Source organism: Numida meleagris, chromosome 1 (assembly GCF_002078875.1).
Source record: "Numida meleagris isolate 19003 breed g44 Domestic line chromosome 1, NumMel1.0, whole genome shotgun sequence".
In the NCBI taxonomy this organism is placed as follows: Eukaryota; Metazoa; Chordata; class Aves; order Galliformes; family Numididae; genus Numida; species Numida meleagris.
Genome location: NC_034409.1, coordinates 30,913,785 through 30,927,142, shown reverse-complemented (window position 1 = coordinate 30,927,142; position 13,358 = coordinate 30,913,785). Strand labels below are relative to the sequence as shown.

The following is a 13,358-nucleotide window of genomic DNA, read 5'->3' as shown; positions in this document are numbered from 1 at the left end:
ATGGGCACCCATCACCGTCATGAAAAAGTCTTTCGGAGCTGGAACAGTGGAGGCAGCCTTAGAACAACCAAAGTAAGCACGTGATATTATGTGATGTAAAGTGCTTTTTGTATACTTTTTCTAACAGTTGTTGCACTTTCCCAGAAGACCAGCCATCATAAAGTGATTAAATTCAACTTTAGAACTCATCAGGAAAGAAAGCAGATGAATTTAAAAGCACAATTTTCCCTTAGATTGGCAGGTAGCATAAAAACATGGAAAATAACGTATTTTGATAACTTATCTCAGGAGGAAGCAAAAAGAAGTCACACTAATGATAATGAAAGAAGTCACGCTAATGATAGTGATGAAAAATGAGTGGTTTTGAATCTTACGTGCCATTCAGCTATAACAAAGCCCAGAAATAAAACTAACAAGGATTAAAATGCCAAAGAGAAATTCTTTCGTTTCCCTACTAGCTCACCTATACCACTGAGCAATTTTACAAAATCATTAAAAAAAAAAATTAAAAATGGCATGAAGGGAAGGGATGAAACCGTTGCTTTGGAATGCACAGGAAGACATTTTACTTTAGTGTCTACAGAACGTGTGGTCTAGGAACCATTGGGCTTGCTCTTTTCCTATGGCATCAAAGATTTTCATGAACCTGCAACCAGTGCTGAGAGATCCAGCCATGCCTTTCTTAACAAATGCATTTCTACAGAGACTCTAATCCACTTATTTAGAACCGTGGAGGTGAGAGGATGAAAAAAAAGGCAAAAACAAAGCATCCTCCTACAGAGTTACCTTTCATTTACACTTAGGTAAGGTTAGGTATGCATCGCATTGTACCAGCAGGCTTAAAATGAGTGTGGTGGGCTGTGAAGAGGCTGGTTATAATCCCTCTACAGTGGGTATGCTAAGTTTTGTTCTACTTTTAAGAAGAAACCAAAGTGGATTTACTGCAGATTCTACTTTTTGTGTGGAGAGGAATAAAAATGAACTTTTGAAGTGTGTGAATGCAGCTCATAGACAAGCAGGCAGTGAGGTGGCAGCAAGGTCATCCAGCCTGACCCCTACAACACAAGCCAGAAGATTGCATCTCCTATCTCTTGTGTCAACTTCAAATTCTGGCTGAAGGAGAATAAACTTCTCTGTCCCAGAAATTTAATGAATTGCAGTCTAATATCAGGAAGATCTCTAGAAACTGACAGCAAATTAGGATCCAATAAATTAACCTTCCTGCCCCTTTGCTGCAGGCTGGCACTTTGCAGGCTGGACACTGGGAGCACCTCCTGTCACTTCTGACCTATGTCTGAGTGACATTTCTCTTTTGCTAGATCTGCTCCTGTGGAGTCAGGCTTGGCACTCCAAAGGCCATGAGAATCCCCGATGCTAAGCTGCCAGAAGATAAAGGTGAAAAGAATAGTGAAGGAGATGAAACGGAACTGTGAGACTTACTGAAAGGAAAAAGGATTTATCTGGAGTTTATTTCTGTATGCAGGAAGTTGCTCAAGAAAATTTAATTGAGCGCAAGGGTCACTGGGTTTGTTCAGTGACACCCAGTGACAGATATGGAAACACCTCTGATGGACACATTCAGTCCTATCTTAAAGGATAAACACCAATTCCTAAAACATTTAATTAAATTCTCTTCCACTCACAGGAAATGAGCGCTCCCAAAAAAGACCAGGATCCACCAACCACAACTAAAACATGGAGTATCATTGTTTAGACAATCATGACAACTCTTCCTATCATGAAGAGTTTTGGAAAAACTGAAAACGAGACCAAACCCCCACCACTCTGAACAGCAGTACACCATCTCTGGGATGCCATTGCCACTTAACTCCAAAGTGTTTTTCTCATGTTGTGTAACAGGTGTGTAGCAGGTCCCTACACAGGCTGACGCGCAGAGATAACAGCAGCCCACTGCTCCAGAACTTCTTGTTGTTGTGTGAGCGAACTGCAGGTAATCCTGTAAAAATCAGGATTCCTTCCATGGACCTAGCAAGTGAAATTTTGGCAGTGTAACAGCTATCAGTAGCACTGCTTGGCTCCAAACACCATAAAATATCAGTGGTTACGTGTGTTTTCTATCTCTGAGAAATTTCAGATGGGCTGTTCATGAGATCTAATTTAATTCAGCTGTGTTAAACCAAAATACTGGTATTCATACCAAACCAATATATAGGTTTAAATAGATAAAATATATCAATTTTAAGAAGTACAAAGGATAAAAACAAGAAGTGGTGTAAGCCGTTCACCATTTTATCATGAGCACACTGACTTCCCTCTCTAGACCACATGCGTGCCCAGGACCTGGCCTAAGAAACCTGAATATTTCTGAATGCTGATTTGCTGGAGGACTGTGATTTAATACTTCAGTGGTAACCATACAATTAACTCTCTGGTCAACAGTATGATAATCTGTTTTTCACCTGCTCCAGAGCTGAAGTATGTTATTCCACAAATGCACCAGCATTTCTGCCAGTATGCCTTCTTCAGCTGAAGGCCTTTTCTTCACTGCCTAAAATAATGTGATTCCTTTCTTCTTTTTTTATCCCAGAGCAACCAAACCAGCTGTCCTTAGGCAGGAAATATAAAGAAGACAAGCCACTTCTGCCATCTGACACGGTTGCCAAGATCAATCTCAAGCTTACTATCAAAACAACTGCACAATTACGTGGAAAAGCAGTGTATGTTGCCTTCAGCGTGTTTTACAGGAGATGCCCCAAGCTACAAATACTGCTTTTTTTTTTTAGCAGCAGAGATGATCTCATAGTACTCATCAGGAATGTGAAGCCTCCAGGCAGCTGTGGGACCTCCTCAGGAGGAACAGAGATGATTAACCAAATTGTAATTGCAAATGGCTGTTTGGTTAGAGTTCAGTGCCTGTGGACCAATGAGTTGCTTAATGTGAAATTTGAAGTTCGAGGTATGTTTACAAAATCATACCTCTCGCTCTCAAATTTACATGTCTCAAAAGAGATACAATTGAATTTCTGTAATGAGTTTCTCAGAACGATTGCTTTAAAGTTTTTCTTACACTCAGCTGTTATACACTGTGAGGGTCTCCAAAAGATACTTTTAATGACTTTGACTACAAAAATAGTAAGTTTAAAGTCTGAACCTATGTACATTTTTGAGCTTTGCATGTGTAGGTGCATAGACTCATGTCTGTAAGCATTCCCAGTGGTGGAACTGGAGCTTAGAAAGAAACTGCATACTTTGGTTTCCTAACCAGGAAATACTTCGTAGCTTCAGCAATTGAAGGACTCTTCAGACTTTTCTTCTAACCAGCTGCTGCACACTTAATAACCACCTTCTACCCAAAACCTTCCTCTTCTGTGAAGCAGAGGTCTAGTGGAGCTTCATTTGGCTGTGTGTGCTGCCATTGAAGCTTATATATAAAAACTCAGCACTGACTCCTTCTTCAAGTCATATTGATTTTGCTTTTATTTTTAAATACATTGCATGTTTAAGTCATCCAAGTATTATAGGAATCTTTGCTTGGCTTTTTTTTCTTAAGCATGGCCATCAGTTTATAAACTGTCCTTTGTGCAAACTCTTACTTGTCTTTAATAACAGAATAACTGAATGAATTTAATTATTTTCCCTACAATGGATCAGTATACACTGAAATGATGAAATACTTAATAAGGATATTTCCTTCATTAGGGACTAGTTCTGCATTCTCTACTAAGAATAGCATTTACAAAAATGATGCTATTTCCACTCTCGTCAATGGAACAGCTCACAAGGGTAAAGCGTGCACTGTTTGACCTGATCTTTGCTCATTAATGCCTATGAAAACTCCACTAGACAACTTAAGAAAAAACATACGGATAGAGAGATCAAACAAATTTAGTAATATTACATGCAAACTAATACAGCTCTCTGGAAACACTAGAGCCCTCTGGATCACCATTTCAGCCTCATTTTGTTAAATGTTAGTCTCTCTAACTGCAGTGATAAATCTACAGCAGTGGATTTTTTTTTCCCAAATAATTAATTGTAAAAACATAGTATTTTCACTGCTGGATAAATTACCTACAGACACATTATTTTTTTTCTATATTTTACAAACAGGCATGAAAATGCCACAGATAAATTATTTCAATTCACAGTTATATTACCTTAGCCTCATGCTGCAGTTTATTTTCCTGATGAACTGACCTGGAAGAACCTTTATGTCATTGCTTATCATATACATATGTGAACAGTTGCATTGGTAGGTTTTACTCTTAGGAATACACTGTTCTTTCTCTCTCATTTTTTCATTTTTATTTCTATTTTTTTTTTCAGTCTATACCCAGGTCTCAGTGGATGCCATGCCTTTACTTCCACCTCCTTACTCAGAGTCGCCTTTTTCCATCTCCTCGATGCTCCTTATTTCACCAAACTCTTCAGCCAAGAACCTGGCTGTGCTCCAGGAGTCTTACCACTGATACAAATCCTGGTATTTTGTGCTTAGCGGAGGCCCCTTCCATTGCCACAACACACCTCAGCTTCTCTGTGGGCAGGACATGGCTCTTCTATTCCTCCACTTCTGCTAAAGACCCGCGCAAGCTATGAGCCCACAGGACACTGCACTTCTCAGACATGCAACCTGCTGCAGCGGCTGCTCTCAGATGGTACCTGGACAGAAGAGAGGTGGTGGCTGTTTGCTGCAGAAGAGCGTTGGAATAGCAGTTCCTTCTGACTACAGTGAACACTCTCCTATGCAAATATTTAATGTCCTATGATAAACCACATTGAAAAAATGCTGAAGCACCTGACTGACCAGATTAAGAGGCTCAAGGGGAATCCACCAACAAAAACCTGGAAGGAACGTAACTCTAAAAGAAAAGCAAAAACTGGTAGTAGTTACCACAAAACTTTGATTTTTGGCTATGTCTAAAGAATACTGATGATTAGTGGCTTAGTTGGAAGTTATTTAATGTAAATACTGAATCTAAGGGTTCAGTCTTATTTAGCCTCTATCCAACGCTTTACAACTAAGCTGCAATTTCTACTACATGAGGCATGAAATCAATTCAAGAAGAATGTTTATGCTCCAGCAGACTTGTAACTGCACTGCTTAAAGTTCAGATGCTTTGTGTTTTAATATGTCTTTCTTAATTTTCCAGTCTGAATCTGGTATTAATTACAGATGTTTAAATGTGTCTCTTTCCAAAATCACATGGTCTTCCTGGTTCTTCCTGTGAGCAGCACCTGTACTGGTCTGAAACTTATCATTTTACAAACACAACATACAGTTTATTAGTACGGCTATTTTCACTGACAAAACTAACAAGACTGGGTATTTTGTATTAAGTAATATTACAATCTTTAGCAGTTCAATCACTGCGTAGGATACGGGCCATCTATTTTGATATGGTTTAGAACTGGAAGGCTTGTGAAGAGGAAGCTGCTCTGACATGTAGGCAGGTTATGAAGGTTGGGTATTAGGAAAAATTTCCTCTCTGAAATTGTGGTAACGCACTTGAATGGGCTGCCCAGGGAAGTGGTGGAGTCACTATCCCTGGAGGTGTTCAAGAAACATGGAGATGTCACGCTGAGGGACATGGTTAATGGGCACGGGTTGACAGTTGGACTAGATGATCTTTGTGGTCTTTTTCAAACTTTATGATTCTATGATTTTATTAATAAGAAAAAATGGGAATAAACCACCACTGGATTGTACCATGCAATAGAAGAATATGTACCAAGCTGCTTGATGCTAGTGGAAAAAGTAAGTCTTCTCCTTTCCTTGCCCTTTGCCACTCAGCAGTCCAACCCTGATAAACCAGCAGCCACTGTAGGTGTGAGATCTCATAAACATCATAGGTGAGCAACAGAAAGTTAAAGCGTACTGTGTATCTCTGTGCAGTCCCCTATTTCCACTGTGCTGCCAATAATGTACCCCAAAGAAGAAGAAGGCCAAAAGGTCACAAATACTGAAGCTGTTACTTTGAGGTGTCTGGGTACAATACTTCTTTTGGTAACCAAGCCAATCTATGCAGGCTTGACATGTTTATGATGTTACATCCTAAGGCTTTAAATTCAACTTCCAGATTAATGAACCTCGAATTCTAACACAAAATGTTAACCATGTCCTTGCGGGCTTTCATCTTAGCTCATTCAGTGGATGGAAACATACTCCATCCAGTGGCAAAACTGCTCTACCTACATTCACAGTGAGGCCTGTATTTGAATCAAAAGTCCAGTAATAAAAAGTTACAAGTGATATTAGGCCCATGAATTGCTGTGGGTTTTTTTTGTTTTAATTTTAAATTAAAAATACAAATCATGTCAGTTAAATAACATAAATTCTGTAGATTTCTAGGGAGGACTATGCCAGAGACATGCACTAAAGCCAAAATGGCAGACCAGTACTAGGAAGATTTTTTTTTTCTATTCAGCAGGGGACAGAGCTCAGCACTTGCATTATATTTCCGTCCCCACCTTTGTTTTCTGAATATAAAAACTACAAATAGTCCAAACCTATGGCCTCATTCTTTTCTGCCCCTCCACCTTGATATTTACACTCTACTGAATGCTTGTTACATGCACACCTACAAGGGCTCTACTTGTTTCATACCTGCAAGACCTTTTTCAAAGCTCTTCTCACAACAAGCAGAGGATATTCTGTCACATTACCTTGCACCCAATGTAAAAAAAAAAAAAAAAAAGAGCAACCCTTTTTCCCGATCTTTCACAGTTAAACTCAATGCTAATGCTTTTTTATTTGACTTTTTATTTTTTTCAGTTGGGTACAAGAACTTATCATCTCAAACTAAAAACAAACAAAATGAAAAAAAAAAAAAGGAAATCATCTTTGTAAAGTGTGAACTGGAGAGCATTATAAAGACTATTCAATTTACAACAGGTAATTTTTCTCATACTAAATCACCCTTGTGGGTTTTTTTTTTCCCTACCATGGCAGAAAACATCAATTCTAGCATCAGTTCCCCTTGGGGTTCGCCACACGTCTCGTGGCAAAGCAGACCTTAATCCCACAGCATGCAAGCCATCACTTCCTGGGAAGTGACAGGTACCAAGAAATACAGAGATGAAGTGATTTAAATAGTAACAATCGTGTTGATATTTCCATGCATATAATAGCAGATCAACTTCATAATCCCTATTTAATCACTTTCAAAATGTCTATCTGTGTGACCCATAGACCGACACGACGTCTGTTACGCCACAGATAGATCACCCCTTCATGTCTCTGGTTTCCTGAAATTCAAGATCTCTTCCTGGAATCTGATATACTGCACAAGTTACAAATCATGTGATACACAGACATTCCTCATGGGTATTGGATTGCATTGCTTCCAATAACTGCAGCACTACGAAACTGCTAGCCACAATCCTGTACCATGTAACACAAGCCCTATATATTATCAGCACAAACACTGTATTGTATCAGTTTAATAAGCTGTAATAAGTTTAATAATTTTTTTTTGTATAAATGATAACAATTGAAAAAAATTAAAATTAAAAAATCTAACTTGTTTAGCATAAATACGCATAGGTTGTTTTTACTTCCAAAAAAGCTCATGAACAGCTGTGTAAATAAAAGTTAGTATCACCTGTGATACATATCTGGCAAAGTTAATGACTCAATAAGCAGGAAAGGACAACTATTACTATCCACGTTGCGCAAATGGCACAAGCTGGCTCAATGGCAAACAGCAAGTTTGTCCTACTTACTGACTGCAGACTTATCTGCAAGCTGCACTCATATGTTCCACTCAAATCTGAAATATGGGATCTCTCAAAAATACTCTCAACATACAGGAAGTTTCTAATGGACAATTGGGATTCTGTTATGTTAGAAAAACTTGAAAAAGAGAAGAGTCCAGTGAATCTGTTAATCTTATCAGACACCTAATTTCCTGTCTTTTTCTCAAAACACTCTAATCTCCTCCAGAGTTTATGAATTATAAATAGCTACAAAACAGTAATTATATTGTAGTTAAATATTTATACTCTTGCTGTGTGTTTTTAGTAGTTTTGTAGAAAAATAATTACATCAAAATTAAAAAGTCAGCGGTACCCACAGTGTACAGCTCAAATACTTGGTGACCCATGTGTTCCTTCCATACAGTCAAGATTCAGCAAAATGAGGAGGGTGGAAAGGCAGAAAATTAAATGACTGAAGCACAAAGAGAGGATGAAATGTGTGTAAACAATTGGTTAACAGATAGATGAGAGAGGAAAGGGAGGCATGAAAAGCAGTTTACAATGTGACCAGTATTACAGGTCAGTTTCTCCTTGCTGGCTGAACAGTGCCCCAGTTCATGATGAAGATTCTCTTGCTGCCTCAAGAGCAAATCACAGCAATTGAGATCAACTGTTGATGAGGTTCCTGCGTACTCATGTTCTTCACCTGCTCGATGCACAGGTACAAGAAAGGAAAAGTGAAATCAAAGTTGTGCACACAGAGTTGCTCATCTTCACATTTCTACCAGAGTGGTGTCATGAGCTGAGCAGAGAACTGGGGAGCAGAAATCCCAGATTCTCAACTCATCAGATGTACCTATTCCACAGCCTTCTTCGGGAGGGTGGAAAATTGAAGGACGCCCCAGTAACTCTTAGTTTGGTTACAAAACAGAGAAGAAAGCCAAGTGTGAAAGGGTAGAGAGGGGCAGCCCTACTTAAAGCAGTAAGTCGAATGAAAGGGAGAATACTGCCCATTTCTTTTAAAAAGAAATCTACTTAAAAACCTTTGCATGTTGTTATCGGATCTGACCCCTGCACCTACTGCTGAGTACACAAATTTTTAATTTCCCATTGTGTGAGGATTACAATCAATAAACTGCAGGATGAAGCCACGTGTTTCAGTCGACAAATCCAACTATTCAGACTTTCTGTTGCCTTTAGGACACTTCTATACATAATTGACCACTTTTCAGAATCAGGAAGGCGAATATTGGAGTTATTTATTGGTATGGAGTACGTTCACTTTGGAGCATCAATAATATTTGCAAGGTGGAAACGAGAAGCAGGCCAAGTTAATGAAACTATTGAGTAGGAAAATTTAGACGCTCTAAGCAGGCAATATGGATTTGATCAGTGGACTGTTCAGTGAATGAGGAACTGGTTGTGGGATCATACCCAGAGAGTGGTGGTTAATGGCTCAATGTCCAGATGATCAGTAACAAGTGGTGTCACTCAGAGGTCAATACTGGAACCAATGTTATTTAATATCTTCATCAATAACATCAACAATGGGATCAAGTGCACCCTCAGCAAGTTTGCAGATGACACCAAGCTCTGTGGTGCTGTTGAAAAGCCCAAGGGATGGGATGTCATCCAGAGAGGCCTAGACAGGCTCGAGCAGTGGGCCCAGGAGAACCTCATGAGGTTCATGAAGTGCAAGTTCATGCACCTCGGTCATGGCAACACCCACTATCAATACAAGCTGGGGGATGTAAGGATAGAGCACAGCCCTGCCAAAAAGGACATAGGGGTACTGGTGGATGGGAAGCTGGAGATGAGCCAACAATGTGCCCTCGCAGCCCAGAAAGTCAACCGTATCCTGGGCTGCATCAAAAGAAGCGTGGCCAGCAGGGCAAGGGAGGTGATCCTTTCCCTCTGCTCTGTGCTGGTGAGATCTCATCTGGAAAACTGAATCCAGATGTGGAGTTCTCAGTAAAGGAGAGAGATGGTCCAGAGGAGGGCCACAAAAATGATTCAAGGGATGGAACACCTCTCCCACGAGGACAGGATGAGAGAGTTGGGGCTGTTCAGCCTGGAGAAGAAGAGAAGGCTCTGGGGAGATCTGATAGCGGCCTTTCAGTATGTAAAGGGAGGCTATAAGAAAGAAGAACCCTTCTCTTTAGTAGGGTCTGTTATGATAGGAGGAGGGGAAATGATTTCAAACTAGAAGAGGGGAATTTTAGATTGGATATAAGGAAGAAGTTTTTTACAGTGATGTTAACGAAACACTGGAATAGGTCATCCAAAGATGTGGAGGATACCTTGTCCTTGGAAACATTCAAAATCAGGCTGGACCAGGCTCTGGGCAACCCGATCTAGCTCTAGATGTTCCTGATCATTTCAGGGGAGCTGGACTAAATGACCTTTAAGAGTCCTTTCCAACCCCAAGGATTCTATGATTCTGTGATAAAATTCAGTATAGACCATGAGGAACCAAGCTGAGAACAGAGCAGTGAGCAGAAGCAGTGAGGTAAAGAGTAGTTGTGTCTGCTCTCCACTATTTGTGTTAAACTTCACCCATTAGTATGGAATTCCACACTCCTGGGATCAGCCAAATGCTGTACATTTTTACTGTAGTTGGTAAAAACTCATGATGAACATTGGTATGAAATATTTTTCATAAGGAAGAACTGGAATCCTCATCAGCACGGTATCTAGGCTGTGTGACAAGGAAAAGGTTAACACAAACTCTTATTTCTTGGACAGCAGCTTCAATGGGCAGGAAAAGACGTACACAAGAGGCTCAGGGAACTGCTAGAAGTTCTTTGTGAGCAAAACACGCAATAAAGAGTGAGGAAGATGCTCACGTAATCCAGTAAAGAGGAAAGTATTTTGCACAGAATGGTGCAAAATACCCCTGGTATTGTCCTCAGAAGATGGTTTTTCCGGAAAGCACACTCAGATATTCTAAAATTATCCAAACACAAAGAAACTAATCGAGATATTGCATGAGGTTTGGCACCAGGGAAAGAAAAACTTTACAGCTTATGAAACTGTCTGACAGTTTCTAGGCAGAAAATAATGGGTTTGGAGAACTTTAATTCTGTGGCAACCACAGCTCCATGTTCTTCCCACCATTCCTGCCTGGTAACAGGAGATCTCAGAAACAAACAGATGTCACTAATGTAATGCTCCCCTTGAAAACAGTTCATGTCCAAAACAAAAAGTTTAAGTACTGGGAAAAAAAGGTTTTCAGCTCGTCAAAAAGCCCACTTTTGGGACGAGTCTTCCTTCCCTAAATGAAAAGCCACCTGAACAATGGGTTCCAATGCTACATGTGCTGACAGTGTGGTTACAGTGCTCTGCAGTGGGTTTGGGCTCTTGAGTCCCACTCTTCCCCTGGGCTCCTGCCCATATCTGCTCTGACAGGAGTTCATCAGCACGCAGAACCCAAACCAGCCGTGTGCCAGCACCAGCCAGAGCGCTCCCTTATGTGCCGTGACTTGGTAACGCTCACCTGATGAGCTATGCGTGCTTTGGGCTCATCATGAATGAACTGGAAAGGACTCAGAAGTCTTGCCTCCTTACCAAGGCAGGGCTGGCTTCCTTGATAAAGGTACAGACGGTACCATAAAACTGGAGGCCAAAGGGTGATCAGTGAGCTTCTCAGCCTTATAAACTGGCTCTCCTCTGATTATACCTAACATAAAAACCTTGGGACCATTACCCACACATTTTGCAAGGAAGAATAACAACTGGGCTGTGCACTGGAATTTCTTTGCGTAGCAACTGATGAAATCGTCCCACTCAGTTTTTATTTAATTTTACCACACATTGCATTGCTCCAAACTGCCGCATCCTGCAAGCAGAGCATGCAGCTCACACTCGCTGGCTTTGGGAGCCAAACTAACCCCACGCTTGAGTCATGAGTAGGAAACAATTTTGTTGTTCTCCAGGGTGAAGAATGGAAAGGAAAAGGCACGCGTTTATTCATGCATTGTGGTGCTGATCCACCCTTTCTAGAGGAGCGGAGTCAAACAATCCCTCTGCTGCACTTCACATGGAAAACTTCATCTGCCTTTGGACTGTTACTATACAGCAAAGGATTCTCCTCCCACAGCATCCGGAGCAGAGGCGAACAGTGCTGAAGAGACGTGCTCTGATTTACAGAGACCCTGGGTGAGGCTCCAGCTCTGTGCACCGCTGGCCCGAGCTGACTGAATCACTGAGGCAAATTGCATTGGCCATTGCTGAGGATCAGTACGTGAAGGCAGCACGAGTATCAGAGAGTTAGCGCCAACAGAACTTTTTACAAATGCAGAAACTCAGTTTAGTGGTCAAAAATGATCAAAATTGGGCACTTGTCAGAAAAAAATAACCACGGCATTTTGAAGAGCAGCACGAAGGAACCCTGCTTATCCGATAACATTTCTATGCACAAATCTATCTTCTGTGCGCTCATCTGACATTTGCCCGCATTCCTTCTCTGCTGGACCTATTTCAACAAGCGGAAAGAAAACACTTCAGAATACGTTGGGTACTGCGGCTGAGAACAGCTTTTGAACTGAGGTCAAACAGACTCCTTCAGCCTGAACTGCTGAGATCCTGCCCCTCTGGGGGCTGTTTGCTGCAGATACTTTAATTGAAGTAATTCCCACAGCAATTACAAAAGTAATTGTCCTGGGCTGCTGCTGTCAGGACCAGACTAACACTCGGCCTTTGAGTGTAAAACTCTGCGGTCACCTTATTGCCTGCATCTCCGGCAGGCGCAGCGCACACTTTTTTTTTTCTTTTTTCCTTGCTTTGCCACTTTCCCCCGTCATTATCCGTTTTTTTTTTTTTTTTTTGTTATTCCCCGTCACTGGCGCTGCAGCGGAGCCGCGCTGCTCAGGAACCGCTGCCAGCAGCGGGGTCAGGCTCGGGGAACGCCGAGCGCCGGGGGCGGCAGCGCGAGCGGCATTCCTCCCGCTGCCCGAAGGAGCGGGGCACCGTGCGCGGGCAGCGCTTCTGCATCCAGAAAGCGCCGCTACCGCGCCCTTCCCCCCGCGGGAGAGAAGCCAACAGGTACACAGCCAGCGCTCCGCCGGCCGCCGCGTGCCGCTGCCGCGGGGAGGGACGGAGCAGCACGGACCCCCCCGCCCGTCCCGCCTCGCCCCGGGGATGCCCGCAGCGGCAGCGGCAGGAGGCACGCTCCCCGAGGCTCCCGAAACTTTTCCCTTCGCGCCCCTTGGACAGCCCCTTACTCACCGCTCTCCCCATCCTCCTCGTCCACCTCTTCGTCCCCTTCCTCCTCCTCCTCCTCCAGGTCCAGCAGCACGTCGGGGTTCTCCTGCATCGCGCCTCTCCCTCTCCCGCCGCCGCCCCGAGCGCTCCCCTTCTGCCCCGGGCGCCCCGCGCGGAGCCAGGCGGCGGCGCGGCCCCGGCTGCGGGGCGGGGCGGGGCGGCGGGGGCGGCACGGCACCTTCCCGGCGGCGCTGGGCGGGATCGGCCCCTCCGCACCCGGCGCCCGAAGCCGCTCCGCTGCGGGAAGGCGTTGTGTGTCACCGCTGTGCTCCCGCAGTCCGTGCTCGGCTGACACCTGTCAGCGTGCGACATCCTGGGCACGGGGAGGGCACCGCCTTGCTCGGCCGTCGGTGTTTTGGCGTCATAGAATCACGGAACAGCCCAGGTCGAAAACGCCCTCAGGTCCAGCCTTTGGTGGGAAAAGGGAGCCTAGATGACGT

General features: G+C 43.0%; 1 protein-coding gene across 3 annotated transcripts in view; it reads right to left on the bottom strand.

Moving 5' to 3' along the window:
- The window catches only part of ANO6 (anoctamin 6), a 69,162-nt gene extending 56,124 nt beyond the window's left edge, over positions 1-13,038 (bottom strand). Inside the window, exon 1 of one of the 3 annotated variants that reach the window (XM_021384997.1) lies at positions 12,883-13,038. In XM_021384997.1, the coding sequence (XP_021240672.1) occupies positions 12,883-12,970 (88 nt within the window). In that variant the 5' untranslated portion in view covers positions 12,971-13,038. The remainder of the gene's footprint in view (positions 1-12,882) is intronic. The other 2 variants (XM_021384996.1, XM_021384998.1) reach the window with 2 other exon arrangements.